General features: G+C 35.4%; 2 protein-coding genes across 3 annotated transcripts in view; one reads left to right on the top strand and one right to left on the bottom strand.

The window, feature by feature from the left end:
- LOC145948932 (tubulin monoglutamylase TTLL4) overlaps positions 1 to 18,662 on the bottom strand; it is a 137,802-nt gene that overhangs the window by 85,859 nt on the left and 33,281 nt on the right. Inside the window, exon 3 of one of the 2 annotated variants that reach the window (XM_083058522.1) lies at positions 3,423 to 3,496. The gene's annotated coding sequence lies outside the window, so the exon portion shown is untranslated. The remainder of the gene's footprint in view (positions 1 to 3,422; positions 3,497 to 18,662) is intronic. The other variant, XM_083058521.1, reaches the window with a different exon arrangement.
- LOC145947449 (uncharacterized) lies at positions 11,292 to 12,487 on the top strand. The gene has a single exon (XM_083057225.1). It carries the CDS (start codon positions 11,494 to 11,496, stop codon positions 12,019 to 12,021), a length of 528 nt encoding a protein of 175 aa, XP_082913351.1. The 5' UTR covers positions 11,292 to 11,493; the 3' UTR covers positions 12,022 to 12,487.

Genomic DNA, 18,662 nt, shown 5'->3' on the forward strand with positions numbered 1-18,662 from the left:
GCCTCGGGGGATGCTATCTGTTGCAATTTTCTACGCTTTGCGAATCCAATGAATTTATAAGTTTGCGCATCTGCAGTATCATTGAATCCACATCTATTTTCGAAAAATAAAACGCATTCGAATTGAATTGAACGCTATTCATGTGCGAACGGCGCAATTTCGAAAAAAAAATCGTAAAACGCGAAGAGGTTCGCGAGCATCTTCGCTCCCGAAGAACGAATCGAATAGACAGGATACCACGATGACACGGTCCGCGCTAATCCTGCAATAGAAATCCTTAAGTCGCTACCGGTCATTCGACGGTAGCGCAGTAGAAGACGGCAGAAAGGGAAGACGGGAAATGTATAATTTATAATGATAATCCTTTAAGAATGGATCCGTGCCCCGGAGGCAGATTCATGGTCCTGCGAGCTTCAATGCGACCCTCTCCTTCCGACACTCTTCTTTCAAAACTATCCTCCCCCGCGCTCGATTTTTTTTCCTCCTTTACCCCGGTCGGATGAATCACACGGATCGACCGAGCGTGCGGCAGTTTCGTCAGAATCTTGTGTTTACATAGGTGCAAGACTTGCGAGGAACAGCTGTTTATTTAAGGACATAATAGCGACTCTCGTAAATGGAAACGGACTCTTTTCGAGCCATATTTCTCGACGCGCAAAACCTTCGAGGATTTTGAATTCGATATGGAAGGAATATCACCGCATGGTCCTCCAAGAAGTTTGTCGACTCTCAAATTTAGTGTACCGAGTAATATTTGATATAAGGATTCTCGTATTGATATTAGAGCCTATCAAGTTCATTATATGAACGTATTGACGTCTTTATTATCGCCGTGTGTGGTTTGTAATTTGGATTTAAAGTAAAAAGTCAAGTTTTCAACAAAATTGATACGCCTAATTTTAATATTTCTATTTAGAATCCTTGGTTTTATATAGTAATAATTATTTATAATATTTTCAATTACAAGTTTTGTATAATCGTTTAAATAAAAATATATTTTATATAAATAAAACATATATATGTCTAAATTTGTGCAAAGAATTCACATTTAAAGGTGAAGATTACTTTCTATAAATTTAATGCAGACGATGAAAGAAGATTCGAATCAGGATCGTTCTGCATTGTGCAGAAGCAACGAGTGAGAATTTCGAGGATGCCCCGAGCAAAATTTATGCGTCACGGATACAGTTGTTCGCGAGCATACGAATCCTTCCCCTTTCTACGGCGCGCATCTAGGATGATGAAATTCGCCATTGAAAAGTACGTGTCGGAGCATCGCACGAGAGAGTTAGGTCGCGTCCTTTTAAAAGAGACTTTTTCACACAACCCCCCGAGAGAGAATGCACCCACCCCCAAGTTGGATTCGCTTTTCAAACGTCGCGGCAGGTCCTCGCATCTGGCAAGATCCGTTCTCCTTTACGCGAGACTTTGGGATGAGGCCCAAATACTGATCTGTGCGGAAGATCTGTGCAAGTTCGAACATGTCTTGCCTGCTGCTGGCACGTGAAGAAATTCGGTCAAAGCACGCTGAATACTCTGCAGGTTCGAACCTGCAGGCCGGGTTCTGTCTGTTGCAAACATTTCTGAGTTTACGTAACATGTGACACGAAAAGAAATCTTTTCTCCTTGAGCGAAATAACTAAACGCGTCTAAACTGTTCGAACCTGCGAAAATCTACTTGAAAGAAATGTCTTTTCTTCGAGTTCTTATTCAATCAAACTTGACATCATATTTTCTAAAATTGCGTTTTTTGTAATTTATAAACAATGCAATTTAAAAAAAATGTTTTTGTGTAATGCAAGTTGTATCCAAAAAATATATCAAAAGAGATTTCAAGTATGATGCAATCCGGTCTAATATTTCTTATTTAAATTTATTAATTAAAATAATAGAAATATTTTAATACAATATTTCATAGAATTAAGAAAATAAACCTTGCTCTTTTAGAAATATTATAAATTCTACTGTTTTACAAAAATAATCAAAGGAATAAATAATATCAAAAAGCAGAAATTATCAAATTATTAGTGACAAGTATTACACAAAAGCATTGCAGTAGATCAAATAAATAGTTCATCACAAAATTATTCTATACCGTTAATCAGACAATTTCTCGTTTGACCCTCCGATCCGCTAACCCAAAATCCCAACCGATGTACCGAAAGAGTTAGCGGAAACCTGCGAACAATAGGAAAGGGTTTCCCTTCCGACGGGACTACACCTGTGAAAGGGTTGAGGCGCGGAATAAAAGATTTCCGAGTTGAAGTCCGGGACGTTAGCGACAAGTGCATTAAAACATTACTTCGCAAACTGAACTTTTCTCGGTAAAAACTAACGCCGGTTATTCTAATAATTTTAATCGCGCACCTGGTGAGCTTCGTGAAAATGTGGAAAAAGGGCTGCGTAAACGGCAGCTGCGGAAACTATATCACACAAGCGCATTATGTGTGTATACCATGCAGTCGATGGTGCACGCGGCGAGACAAGTTTTTCCGGTGAGAGACGAAGACGAAAATCAACCCTTGAATCGTCTTGAATTCTCTTTCAATCGATTCGCTCTCGGCGCGCAAGATCGAAGTGTCGCTTTTATGATTGCGTGCTGCGCGCACATGTGCTCGCGAGCATGATGCGAGGGTGAGGAGCGTCCTTTGTGAGCGCGTTTGACCCTTTTTACCTGGATCTCGCCCCTCGGTTCTCAACCCTCGCCTTGTGATGCGGTAGGGAAAAGGGGGGAAAGGTCGAACAAACATCGGCCGGTGCTTACCCCGTACGGTGGCCCATTCAACGATGTAAGATATGCATCTACGGTCCCGAATGGGCCTCGAAAATAACGAAATTCTACCGGAGATTTTCGTGATTTTGAATAATATTGCATTCACCCCCGTGGCCGCTTTAACCCCTCCCGGTATACCGCCTGGACGTTTCAAAGGAATCGAAAGGGTCCTCTCGCGCGCGTCGCGGTATTATGGTCCGGCCCTTTTTATTCTACCCACGGAAATTCCCTGGACCGGTCCGAGAGGACAAAGGATTCCGCGTGGTTTTCTGACGGATGGGCGAGCGAGTCGAAGCGCATAAAGGATTTATCCGCGAAGGATAAATCGCTCGATCGTAAAAAAGCACCAAACTACTTGGCAGCATCCATTGCACTGATTTCAATTTTTAAACGAAGAAAAATAAATAGGCATTATAAAATAAAATTATTTTTATGATCGATAATGCATTTTTCAGTATCAGATAATGCATTTTAAATGCGTTTTGCATTAACAAAGAATGTAATAGCAAACATCCAAAATTTAGAAGAGATATTTATGACTAGCGTTAAGAGTAAAATTGAAAGTGTTAAAGTTAAGTGTTAAATTAAAAGCAGCGCACGAATGCTTAGCACAAAGACTACATACAAAAGATACTATGTAGAGACTCACCACTCACCAACCGACGTCCAAACTGGTCGATCCGCTTCGCAGTCGTCGAATCCGCGCTGGTGCGGCTGCTTCACCTGCGGCAGAAATTAGCGAAACGTTAATTCACAAAATAACAGTGCGTTTTATTGCGATGATGAAACGCGTTTCGGCCGACAGGCGCAATCGCTAAAAAAAAAACAACGAAATGCGGTAAATTATAATCGCGCGATCATTAAATGTTTCGTCGAAGACACGCCGAGCTTTACGAATTATATATTGACGAGCTGTAAAAAAAGCTCGTTAGAAACCGCTGGGAGTGTCCCGGTAATTCGAGATGTAATTCAGTCCGCTTACATACGGTGCCGCCCTAATAACCGAAATTCGTATCGACCCATGGCCTCAACACCCTTTAAAAAATATTTAATAAGCATCGAAAAAACATAGTGGTGCAAGCCTATTATAAATTCAACCCATTTGCCGCAAAGTGGGGGAATCCAACTAGGCCAACAGCTGATCATTGAATATAACGAATGCAATCAGATAAAAAATAAATTTTATAAAACTATACTTGATCTATTAACTATAGCCTTTCTAAAAAAAGAAATGTGTATATATTTTTATCGTTATATTTGTCAAATGTAAAATAGTAAATTTAATTTTTAATCATGTACTTAACGCACTAATAAAATTGCAAATTAAAAATTATAGTATAGAAGAATTAAAATGTTATATATTTAATTTAAATAAACACCGTAATTCAAAGTAATACAATTTTTCCGCATTTTCGGAATATTTTCCGCAAGCGAAGAATAATGAATCTGTGGAATAATCGATTGTTTGTGTTTATTAATTCTAAAGTGTAAAAAGAAAACGCGAATTCTTTTACAGACTTCTTGCACATTTTAATTCAGGTCTATACCCGAGATGAGAGATAAAATTCCAATCAAGAAAATCTATCTGAGAACGGCATCTACCTGCCGAAAGCGATTACCAACCCCATAGAAGTGAGAAATAAAAAACGAATACGGTAGTCGTTGGACTATTTTTCGCCCCCAGGCGTGAACAAGGTTTTCTCTTTTTTTTTAATCCCCTCTCTTTCTTGACGTACCTTCGTTCATTATCTTTTTTTCTTTTTCTACCATCGATTTTCTCCTGGAAGTTAATAAGTGAATAATCGGCTGACGATTTTCTTTTGACAAAAAAAATTATAATAAAAAGATACGAGAAAAATAAAATGAAGAAACTTTTACTTTTTTTGTTTAATGAAATCGTCATAATCATACCGCACATTTATCGTCAAGTATATTAGTAATTTGTCATATTACGAAAATCGCATATCTCGAATAAAGAATCCGAAAAATTTACTTAACGTTCTAAAATGGAATACGGAGTTTAATAAATTAAATAAAAAGAGAAATACACACGTAATGTTGCACGATGATTACTGTTTCATATAGTAACATCGCATAATTCGAGAAAATCGATTTCAAGATTATATGCGCGCGTATAAAAGAATCAACAGTCTTCTTTCTTTTCTCGCGCGCGGTCATGTGTAATGGCACCGATTTTAAGACCGAGATAACTCGCTGCATCTGTACCAACCGCGGATGCGGTTTACCTTCGCCTCGAGAGATAAAACGAGACGGGACTACCTTGGCAGCGGCGTGGCAGCTCGTTCGGATTTCGTCGTTCCACTTACAAACGATGCTATCGGGCATGAAATCCGTGGAATGTTCTCGGTAGGATATTTTATTACTGTCAGTAAAGAGCGTGTTCCATCAGTGGAATCGTATCGGCTTTCGATTAAAAGTACTAGAGATAGATTAGGATCGAATTTTCAGTTAGTCTTTAAATCTCAATGACAAAGCATTTTCTGTTTTCTTTTTATTATTTTCCATAACACTCGGCACTAAGTTTCAATTAAATTTGGGCTCATATAAAATTATTTTAAAAAATATGTATACAAAAATTTGAAAATTTTATGTATATAACAATAAAAAAATTTGTAATTAAATATATAAATAATATATTTTTTAATTAATTTTGTATAATTATATATCTATATATATATATATATATATATATATATATATATATGTATTAGCGTCATTTCTACTATAAAAGTATACATATACATATAAGATTTATGAAAACATATTGGAAAAACATCCGGTGATCAGATTATCCTACGTATAACTTTTCGAATTATTTAAAGGCGGATATCTGCGATATTGCGTATCCTTTATTTCGCCCCTGCAATCACCCTGCCAATTTATCCGCAGCCGACTCAATGAACCACAAAGGAAATCATTAATTAAAGCTCCATGAGAGAGCGAGCGTAGTTGAGTAACGTGCATACGTCAAAAATTTTCAACGAAAACAACCGGATTTACGGTGGACGCCCGGTACAGGTCGAATTATCTCGATCTCGAAATCGGCACGATTACACGCGAGTGTGCGAGGAGGAAGCAGAAAAAGAAGCAGAGGAAGGCGGAAGGAGAGGAGAAAGGGAACGAGAGAGAAGGAGAAAAGCGCGGCGAGACGAGGATGCACTTCTGCTTGCACCTGCCGGTGACGTCAGAAGGGACTTCTTGTTTGGGCCTGCTCAGCCCCGGGGGTCACCACTACTGTTTTAGGTTACTCTGCACGCTTCTCTTCTTCGCCTTCTCTTTTCCCTTTACAATCTCATCGAGGGTCTCTCTTCTCTCTCGCGTTTACTCGCAGCATCGTCGAACGTGCGTATACAAGTTTTATACGCGAGAAAAAGAACGCCGCGGTCATTGCTCACGTATTAATTATATGCTAATGAAAATTCCATGTAAAATCGCGGTCTGAAAAAAAACTGCCAGGATCTTTTCAACGCCCGACATCCTTCCTCTGCTGTTCGCTTTCTCGTATAGTTACCATTTCTAAGTCACGGACGTGGCTACTTTTTTCGAAGAATTATCTTATGTAATTATGCAACATTTATTACAACGAATAAAAAGTATGAATTTTTTTACGATAATTCTTTTACAGATTTTCTCTTAAAATAGAAACTGAATTATCGTTTGATAAAACACAACATTATATGAGCGAGCTTGTTTACAAGTTTTTGTCGTCTACAGACTTTGTCTGTTGTATTTTATTGCGATCGAATAGCAACAGACACTGTCCGTGAACAAAATATTTATATATTAACGCATAGATACCTAAATATTATTTGGCTTTATATATAAATTTATATAGGCGCTTTATACGTTTCGCTATTATACGTATGATAGTTTTGCGAGAGCGAAAAAGAATCTTCATATCTGTAGACGCGCTAAGTAAACAAAAAGAAACGCATGTGCGTGATCTCGAGCCATTTTTAAATGCATTTCATACAACGTGCATTTAGCCCGATTATTCAGACATTCGCGGATCCTTTTTCTCGTCGGTTAATGACGCGATAAAGCGATACTATCGTGTGGCGGAATGCCAGAGGTAGTATTTTAATCAAGATCGTGTCATATCGCTCACCTCTAATGTTTGCCACGGTCGAACGTGAAGGGGATCACGCGCCTCCACCTTCGGAATAACGTTTTATCTGATGGAACCCGCGACACTTGTCCGGCACGCGATTTGCATAATCTAATACCTTCGTCCGAGACGCGGAATAAATATATGAATATATGATACGCGCAGTTTCTGCAAGATATTCATCGTCGCACAATTTTCGAGCGTGATAACAGCTTAAATACTGTGTAATTTTCGCTAAAATTTTTCTGCAACCTTAGCGATATATATTTCGATGCAAGCAAATTTTAATTATATTCCTAATAATTAATAATGTTTCAGTAAAATAAAATATATTCTTATTTTTGATCTATTTTTCATCCAAGAGTAAAGTTCTCCTAAGTTCTCCTTGCTTAGAGAAACAGAGACTTTTTAAAATTATGTCAAGTCCAATAATTCTCATCAATTTATAGTAATAAGATTTAAGAATTAATTTGACTTTTGTAGACTATTTTTTCACACAGAAACGTTATATATATATATATATATATATATATCTACCGACATTAGAGAATAGTAGACTGTCCAAGCTATAAAATCAAAGATCAACGGCGCGTAATTTATGCCGAGTCGTTTGTTGGCTAATGAACCATTCTGCTCAAGGAGCACAAACGCGTCTTGGAAATTTGTCACGCGCTGCGGCGACTCTTCGTTTCGTTGGGCAATGCATGTGATTATCGATACTATAAAATGTATATATATAAATTTCCATCCAGGAGAATATATAAGAACGGCGCGGCTCTTAAAAACCTGACGGACCGTTCTCGAATCGCTAGAATGTGGATGAGCAAAACGATCATGAATTATTAATTCCATGTGAGACGCCTCCGGGATGATGTGCGCGTTCGCGCGAATACGCAAGGAAGAGGAGGGAGGGCGCGGGTTTAAATCAGGACACCGCGCGGTCTCGAATTAATTAAAATTTGACGGTCACGTTAAGAACCGGTCTATCCGATCTGGCGTGATGGTCCTCCGAGAGACGAGGGCTTCTTTCCATCGACTGTTTACGGCGGTTCGAAAGAGCGCGAAGTGAAGCGAGTGATCCTGTTGGAACAGAACGTCCGCGAATCCGTGCTCGCAAACCGGTTTAAATCCGCGGCTAGCAGGAAACGCGCAAAATTACCCGTTTCCTCAATTTTCATTAGAGAGTCGCCTGCTGCCTGCGTGGTAATAGTGGACGCGAGATCGCTTTACAAGCTGGAGATATTCGAGTTAATGTCGCTGCGATACGATTGACTTTGCTAGATTTCAATAGATCGATGAATATTAGAATTTTTTACAGAAACATTATTTTTTGCTAATTAATTATGTTGATTTTATGTAATATAAAAATTTGCGAAACTCTCACTTGTGGGCCTCTGCGAATTAGCCATGTCTGTGGTATTCAATATGCGACACTCCAATGACTCGGCTACCACGTGGGTAAAACTAGTCAATCGATATGCCTAATGATCCATGACATTTTTATATTCTATATTTGTATGAAAGGTCGATCATTTTTTTGACTAAATGTAGAACAAGGCAAAATTCGAGGTTTGTCGAGTTTGCAAGTTAAAAAAGAAGATGAAATCAGCTGTTGTTGATTAAATCAATAACGATATGTGGTTAGAGATATTCGGTAAACTTTCAAACATATATTAAATAAAAAATAAGATGAAATTTAAAGTATAAATTATATATGAAAATTTATCAAAATGAATTTAATTTATTAATCTTCATATATATAATTTACAAAAAATTTAAATTTGATCTTATATGTATATATACGCACATATAAGATGTGAGTATATATATTTTATTTATATATATATTATATTTTATTATACATATATATATTTTTATTATATATGTATATACATATAATAAAATGTAATATATATAAATAAAATATAAACATACAGAGATATTTTTATCCTATATTAGTTTCATTTACATTAATATCTTAAAATGCATAAATATACATAAGTTAATCAGATTATCGAAATAATATAATAAAAAATTACCCATCCCAATATTCGCAATATTTCTGTATATCAAATTTACAAAGAGCTTTTTAAAAAAATAATTTTCAATGAGAAATTTGGGAATGATTAAAAAATAATATTAAACAATATAAAATCAATAATAAACTGAGTAAATAAAATCACGCTTGCAAATTCAATGTAATCATCGCAGGTAAGTCAAGTTTGCAAAGATTCGTCCCACCTGTCCCAAGTTGTATTTTCGAAGCGCAAGTGAAAACAAATAATCCGAGGGTACCTGTCTTTCGAGAGGGCAGACAAAGTTTGCCTGCGGGATATAGCCATACTGCGTCTGCCCCCATCTCGACAGGATCCTACACGAGACCCGTTTTCGCTCTCAATAGATTTCAATTGGTATTCAGGTGCATCAATCCAACACCTCATAAACTGCTGGTGATCTTACGTTTAAATTAAGCGAATTACCTCCAATAATGCGTGTTAATGTTTTAATTACTCATAAAACTTGACAAAATAACATTTTTGAATAACAAATAAATAGCCCCCAAAAAATAATTGAAGTATATTAATAATTATGTGTAATTCTATTTTTTATTTTTTTATGCTCCTCAAAATTTATTCCCGGAAAAAAGTTTTTCATGTACTTTTGAATGTATATTTCATTAATGTTCTTCTCTTTAAAATGCAAAGTTTCTGAAAAATGTATTATAATATTAGTTGTATACATTCAGTAAGTAGATTTATCTATCAAGTGCTAATGCGTACGCATTACTATTCATCTGACACACGTGCCACGAAACAGGTTGTCAAAAAATATCACCCCGAAGAAAAAAACTCGGCAATTCGTGGGGTATGTGTGAGAGGAAAAAAACGCGCTCCCTCAAAAAACTTTCAGGTTTTTTTTATGACGGTACAACTAATGGAAGCATCGTGATTGTGAAGACAAGGGACCGAGTTCCAAGATAATAAAAAATCCGGAGGTGTATTTAATAGCGGGAGTTACCGCACCTATCACGAGGCGTCTAGACGCTTCTCGGCTCTAAATCTCTCGAGCACAGTGGGGTAATGAAGGAAGCCCGGATACGTTATTACTGCACGTTAATTACTATAACTTACTGGCTATACGTTAACCCTTTGGCTTAAAAATTCTTAACAACCATCGCACTCGAGATTATTTTTTCTGTGAGCCATAGAGTTCATCCAAAAAATAATGTGTATGCAAAATCTCTCTCTCATTAAATATTTTAATTATAAAATATACATATCTCTTTCAATTGAAATAATTAAAAAATAATTATGATAAAATTTAAATATAAAATTTAAATATTAATTTTTATATATTATATAATTACATAACTCTCTTTTTTTGCATTTAAAAATATTTGAAAAACGAGATAATGCAATATTAGAATACAATAATTAAAATAATTAAAATATTCGCAATAGAAGATAAAATAAAATTCCAATATCTAATAAATTCAATATCCAATAAATCCAATAAAATTTAAGCCGTCAAATATAAATTTTAATTTTAGATATAAGATATAAAAATCTATAGAAAACTGCTTCCTTCTTCATTTTTGCCCCCAACAAAGAATTCATTCACGGGATGTACAAGTTTTATAACCCGATGCACTTTTCGTATCACGCTAGTTTGCATGTCAAAATTAAATATACCATGATCGTGTGTCACAAAGTTGATATAATAAATATTTCATGAATCCAATGATCAATTAAGCGTAATTAAGCATTGTAAATTTTCTTCGTTCATATCATTATTTCTATTATTACCGATATCGTGTCTAAACACCCAACTTGTCACCCCCGATACGAAACGCAACAAGTTAAATACTTTGTATTCGATGCAAAGCTGACGACAAAATCTGTCTTACCTCACGCAAACTCGCGTGACGCGCACGAACGTGTCGCAACAGGTTTGAACCAATCTTGAAAAAGCTATACCATCCCCTTATTGCAGTGTCTAAAAATCCCGGCTGCATCCTAGAGAAAGAGACCCCTCTAGAAAGGTCTCTAAGGAATCAGAATCGCCGCTGAAACGAAAGAGGATTCACTACGTATAAGATCGAGCGGGGGTGACCATGGGGGTGTGTGCGCACGTGTATATATAGAACGGAGAGGCCCCTGCAAGCAGGGTGTTACAGGGACCGAGGTAGGTGGTGGACGACCGAGAGGTGAAGGCGGAGGAAGGGAGAAGACCGGCAGATGGTCGGCGTGGACCCCGACGTGGGAAGCTCCGAATTCTCTGAGTTCCCACAGCCAGAGTGCACCTGCCTTCCCCACTCTGTAACCCCGTGCAGCGGCGGGGCTATATAAGAACGGGGTTGCTCGTACTAAGGCATCATTCGCTCACTAGCGTTTCGCTTCAAAGCAACTTGCCAAAAGCACATTCACCAAGTACACGTTCTCCCGCCAAGTTCCTATCGAACGACAGTTCGTGCCACGTGTTCCGAGTTCCGACAGTTCGGCGGAAAAAAACCGGTTCAGTGTACGTGGTTCAAGGGAGAAGCAGCTTGGAGATAGAGGAAGAAAGAGAGAGAGAAAAACAAGGAAGAAAGATGGCCGCCACTACCGTACCCGAACACGTGTTGTTCGACTTCGAGGTTAGCGACGTGTTCCAGAACGAGCTCAACGACAATCTTTACAACCTGAACATGTCACAAGACAAGGCTGTCAGGACCGCCGGCAAGAGCAGACGCATACTGAAGCCATTAAAGCCTTTGCTGCGAATGCTGAAGAAACGCACCAGCAAGTACATCAAAAGCAACAAGCGTCAGCAGGCCGTGCCACAAATTGAAATCTTCACCGAGGAGGTCGACAACCAGAACAACGCCAACGAAGCGTTGGAGGGCAGACTCCTGCAGGAGCTGCAAGACGCCGAAGAGGGTGCCGCCATCACTGTCTGCCTGGACGGACAGATGACCGTCGTGCCGGTTGTGCCTGGTCAGTGCTACGTGCCGGTGCATTTCGCCCACACCCACGCCGGCGACTTCTACTGGACGACACTCAGCATGGCCGACAGAGACCTGTGCTACAAGGAGCGCGCATTCTCGCAGCACCAGCTTCCCGAGATACAAGTGGCGTGAGACACCATCATCGAGGACAACCGCGTCTACCTCAAAGGCGATTCGAGAGCTGATTACTCGAGATGCACTAAACTTCCCGCGGAAGCATCGATCGTGCCTCCAAAGCCGAAGATTGCTATCATCACCCGAGGTGCGGGACGAGAACTTAGATCAAACATTTCGAAACTGTGATCACTAGATTATATAGATTTTAATTTTATGTCACATTGACAACTGACTGACCGAGATGAGCATTCCTTAGATATAACAAAAATTGATAAAGGGAATGTCAAAGAGAGACGCGTTATATTTTTTTTTCTTCTTTTTCTTTTTTTATATCGCGACACATTAGTCGCGTTTGTGATATTTGTATTTAAAATATATATACTTATATATACAAATTTTGTAGTATATTATTTTGAGATTGTGATATCGGCTTTAATGTCGGCAAGCCGACAATTTTCTATATGTCTTCCAATATGTTTGTTTAAAATAAATGTTATTGATAAGCAAATATATATCTTGTATCAATTAATTCATCGTTTCCTTCACCTTAGTTGTAAGTAAGTAATTTTAAGAATATCATACAAACATTAAATTTTTTTGCAAATACATCCATTTATATAAAAAGTTGTACCACCAAAAAGATACACGAAAAGAGCCTCTTTAAGTTCAAATTCACATGAGATTTAGAGAAATTATTATTTCGTGTCATATAAATCAAAATATCAATAAAAAAATTATTAAAATTTGTTAAAATTATCTGTTCATATATTTAATTGTAAGAAGATTTCTCTTTTACATAAGATTCTCTCAAAACTCCGTTATATTTAACGATATGAAAAATTTCTTAAGAATTCCGAAAGTAGATGAAAAAGATTTGACCAGCCATTTAATATAGCTTCAAAGAAACATCAGACAAAATTATTTCGTCCATAAAAAGCTACAAGATATAAGGAAATAATTTTACGCGGGAAAACTTCCCCGAGATGAGTACATGAAATTACATATCTGAAAAATGTGATTTTTAAATGTGATTAAAGAATATCAAATTTTAAATATATTACATTTATTTGTATTTTTTTTAATTTTGATTTAACCTTTCAAATAGAATTATTGATATACCTACGTATATAATGTTCCCTTCAATATTATTATATCAGTAAAATAGCTAATTTCTTTATATATAAGTTATAAAAATATCAATTGTTAACTACATTAAAAAAAAAAAAAACGTGCAAAAGAGCAAGTGGACAATAGTTCATTTAACCGAAAATGATGCACAGATATGAATTGACATTATGCGCATGTGTTGTCCATATGTGACAGACACATGTCCAATGCGGAGTAAATGAGATGGGGTGCGTGCGAATTCGCATGATCTTCCACAATGACCGCAAGGGTAACCCCAACTTTCAGACCGAAAAATAATAAAAGATATGATGATCGATAACCGTATATTGAAGTATAATAGAATAATCGAAAGGGTGAATAAATTTACGAATTGTTCAATGGAGCTAATTCAAATTTGTTTACTTAATAGATACTCAACTGTGAAGTGCCTATATCACCTGGCGTTTTTACAGCATTTTATTATTACGAATATTAACACGAGTATATGAATACAATACGCGATAAGTTGCTGCTATAATGTTAATATTAAAATTTAAAAAAATAAAATGTATATGTGTAATGTAAGATTGTATATGTCTAATTTATTTTTATGATATTATGATATGTATTCTCCTAAATACATCAACAAACTAAATACTAAATACTAAAACTCATTATATATATAATTTAAATTAAAAATTAAAGAATGTCAAAAAATTTATTAAAGTAATTAACTTTATATATTAATAATTTTTTTCAGCATTTTTTGCAGCTAATAAGTTTTAAATTGGGCGACATAAAATTAGATAGCGGACAAAATAGATAATATGTAAGAACATGTAATAAAAAAAAATTGCCTGTAAGTCTCCTATGTGATATTTTGGAGTAGATAAGTAAATATCAGCCTATAGGGTAGGCAACCCTTCAAACAACCCTGCATTAGATGCACGTCTGCACCTGCGTTATAGGGGCAGAAGTTTCGTTTGACACACACTTTTAGTTTAAAAGAGGTCAACCGCGAGAAAATAAAGCGCGATATTAAAAAAGAAGAAAAAAAACTTCATTCGAAATGTATCAATTACGTGACTTATTTTCACCGGCGGTATATCGTGACGCGTCGATTAAATAAATTAATTCATTATCATCTTACCATGCTGTCCCCCCTCCCCTACCTACCATGGTTCTTTACCTCATTTGCAGTCACTTCACGGCTATCTGGATCGCGTAAATTGGTCAAAACGAGTAATGTCGTACGATAGCTTCTTCTCAGTAATTACAGTGATTAAAGTGTCTGCACAGGAATTTTTTCTTGTACAAAATTGCCTCGTCGCACACGTAATGCCCACATGGTGGGAACACTTCGAACTTGTATTCGTTTGAGATATCGAAGGCATTCGAGATATTCGTAAATTTTATTCATGCAAGAAGTATGATATATGACGTTAATACATATATGCATATATGTATATAATTTTAAACATTTATAAAAGTTTGAGAAAATAAATCGAGTTTATATTAATACAAAAGATCTAATTGTAAGATATTTTTTTTAATGTCAAAAATTTAATATAATATAAAATATAGAGTTTTAGTATGACACACGCGAGAGAATCAATTATCTTAATTTTTATTATCCTTGTTTGAATGAAAAATTGCGCAGCTTAAACAGTTTATTAAATAGAGATAAGGAATATGATTAACGTGAGGTGCGATTTGAAGAATTACGTTTTCAACTTCTTATAAGAAAACGATTTACTTTATCAAAGGATCAGTATTAAAAATAATCGACCAAACTAGCACAAATTTTTACACTTTATTAAAAGTTTTAGTGTATACTTGAAAAGGACCACAACCATATGGTCGAAACGTCGTAACTTTTAATAAAGTGTAAAAATTTGTGCTAGTTTGGTCGATTATTTTTAATACTGATCCTTTGATTAATCTACTAGCGATATTAAAATAATTTATCGTTGATTTACTTTATATTTTCTTTTATTGTGTCACACTTTCTCGCTGATATAATTGACGTGTCAAGAAAGATAGCCGAAATAAAAAAACGCAAAAATTTAACCTGAACATTACTAAAATTAATCTTTTATACTAAAAGTAAAAATAAGTTAGATACACAAACAGTTAATAATTGATCTCTAAAATTGGAAAGAAATGACTGCAATTATGAACAACATCCGATTTCATTAACATCGGTGATAATGATCTGCTTTTTCTTACAATTAATGCCAACGCTATAACTTTTACGTGTAAATGAATTAATCGCAAGGCATGTGTGGTACTTATTACACGTCAAAATACATAAAAGATATTACAGCTCGCCAAAAAAAACCATGCTGCTCCCGGTAACGAAAGTAATAAATCCGGTTGCGTGTGCCGACTCGAGAGCGCTTTCGGCGGCGAACAATCGCCGCTACTTTCTCGGTTTGACATTTCTCGGCGCGAGGGAAAAGCACGTGTCGCGGCGCGGAATCGGCGCTACCACACACATCTCTTCCCGCATGCGACCGATAGTCGTCGGCCTTTCCTGTCGTCCGCGGGAGTGAATGGCGCCGTATCTCCCTCCTCGTCGCGGGGCCCTCGCTCGTGCCTCGCTCGCGCTACTCGTTTCATTCCCACGGCCCCGATCGCCGCATTAATGCGAGCCGGCGCACACGCGCGCACGTACGCACGCGTGTCACGTACGCTCGCTTGCATTAGATGAATCGCGCACGCGGAACACTCACACGCGCATTTTTCCGGTGCATTTTTATTTTTTGCGTGATGTATATTTATATCGTCAAAATTTATGAAAATTTTTTATTAAAAGTAGTAGCAAGAGAATGCAACTTTTATAAGTTTATTATAAATATCACTAATATTATGCTGCGAATTTATTAATAAATTTTTTACTCATATATATATATTCATATATTTAAACTACATACAATTAAATTTTGAATAATAAAATATTGGATTCTATTTTATTATCGACATCTTTGTTGATAGACACAAAACGAAATAAAGCTTGCATCATCATGTTAAATCAAGAATTTTTAATTTTAAATTAAAAAAAAATTAAGAAATAAATTATGTCAATTCTATTTCCGGCCGGCAAGTATATTTTAATCGTACATTATTAAATCGTGTATCACGATTAAAAAGAGCTTGAAAGCATATCACCCAAGGACTTTACTCGACGCATGCGTCACTGACTCTAAATCTGTCTCTAAATAATTACGCAAAGCAACAGAGAAGTCACGCCAGTTTCGGTTGCCAAGAAAATCGCTGTCGGCGAACAAACGATAGCTAGAGGAGAAAGCTTCTTTCGCAATCGGACGAGAAGGTGAAAGGAAGCCGGAACGAAATTGGCTCATGACTACTAACACCGTTGGTCATAAATGATCGTGAAACACCATTATTGTGCCAATCGCGTGCAATATCTTTCACGAAGAAAGAAGAATTGAGACGTGTCTCCTCAGCGGCACACAACCTCTTCTATACATCGCAACCTCTTTAGGACGGTGAGAGCAATTGAAATAGAAGACTGTTGCGTAATGATGCATCAATAATAGCGCGATCAATCGATGATGCGCTTTAAAGTACGAATTATCGAGGAAGCGCATCGTTATATATAACTCTATGATCTGATGTCAAATTTTCAAAACAGTTTACAAAACAGATTATTATTCACTTGTTTCCTTATTTATATATAAACAGTTTATGAGTTTTTGATATTTTTTGCCATTTGTTTTCGAAATATGATAATGAACAGAATTCGTAAATAAATAAAGGTCAAAGATCTCTTCTGTGACAGAAAACGTAATCGCGCTAGATGGTATTTTTGGTAATCTTAAATTGAAAGAGAGATGAAATGAAGAATCCAGTTCTTGACTACTTATTCTCTTAACGTGAATTAGCATATGTATGCAAAATAACATTAATAAAATTAGCTTACGCAAAATAACGAAATCGATAACATTCAGCGATTTTATATTTAAAATGATTTAATCTGGAATATATATAAACTCGTAAATCGTAATCATTTTACATTTGACGATCGTATACATATTTATTATGATCATGTTATTCGATATTAATTGTATCCAGCTTAATGATTAATATGTAAGTGAGACATATTCAATTGGACATCCTCATTTAATCTGTATAATATGTAAATAAAATAGAAAAGATCAGTTAAATATAAGAAAAAAAAATAGAAAGAGAGAAATTTCTCTCTCCCTCTTCGTAGATAATAAAATATCATTATAAAATACTAAAAAGAGAAAAGACAAAAAATTTCAAAAAAAAATAAAATTGTTAAGAAAGGATAGTTTAATTATATCATTTAAAGAACCTTATTTAAATGTAAAAGAAAATATTTTAGAGATTCGTTTAATTTTTAAGAAAAAAAGTTTAATTTTTTATCTGTTAAAAAAGATTACTTTCGAAAAGATGATTAAAATGTCACACAATAAATACTTTTAAAATAAGAAATAGTTGTACAATATATATTTCAAGTTCTATGCAAAAGATATATTGCAAAGAATAATTGACAATTAAACATATCCAAGTCGATCATTGAGGGATAACAGGTTCTTATCTCAAACATTATAGTATATTATATTATATTAAACATTATATTATATCATTTTCGTCCAGCACCATGCAATAAAATAAATGAAGACGAATAGCACGACTGTCGATTATATGTATTTGATACAAAATAGAAACAATAGAATCCACGAACCACAGGTATGCTTTTTGTGCATGTTCGTTTATAAATTTATGTATCACTTTTTTTGTCTATGATTTGTATCAGAATTCAAGAAAGCTTAACCGCAAAAGTAATGTGTTCGTAAAATACCAATCTATTCTTTTGGTGCAATTAAGATAGCGTATATAATAGCTTTAATAATTAAATTGGTATAACAATTTGTGCGTATTACCCTTAATCAAAGAGCTAATTAGAATAGATTAAATGGGCATACATCTTAGCTACGTTTTTTGACGAAGTTTCAATTTACGATAAACTTAGATATCGATAATGCGTTATGTAATCCTCCACACGTGTAATGTGTCAGACAATTTTTTATGCATTCATTTATCATAGCATGCGATTAGATGCAAATTGGATTCGCACCATCTTGTTGATCGTCGTCTTAAACGCATTAATTAACACGCCGAGAAAGCCTAAGAAAGCTCGTGGACAGATTTGATTATCACTTATTTATATTTTTCGAACGTTAAAGTGAAGTTAATTATTTTGGAAGATTTCAATACGCAAATGCACGTTTTTAGATTTCTGCAATATTAATATATAATTAAATATTTCTATCATATAAATTTGTGTATAATTTTTATTAAAATTTAAATCATATTAAAATTTAACTTTCTTTAATTTACTCAAAGTATTGTGGATATGTACTAAATATATAATAAATATCGCATTGATATGTCACATTAACATGTCATATGGATGTCTTTAATATTTTCACATATGTACAATATGTATGTATTTATAATAATGTTAATTAAAATAATATTTATATGTAGAAGTA

This window comes from Prenolepis imparis, unplaced genomic scaffold (genome assembly GCF_030444845.1).
Source record: "Prenolepis imparis isolate NDT839.2.m4 unplaced genomic scaffold, iyPreImpa1.0 SCAF_2, whole genome shotgun sequence".
Lineage (NCBI taxonomy): Eukaryota > Metazoa > Arthropoda > Insecta > Hymenoptera > Formicidae > Prenolepis > Prenolepis imparis.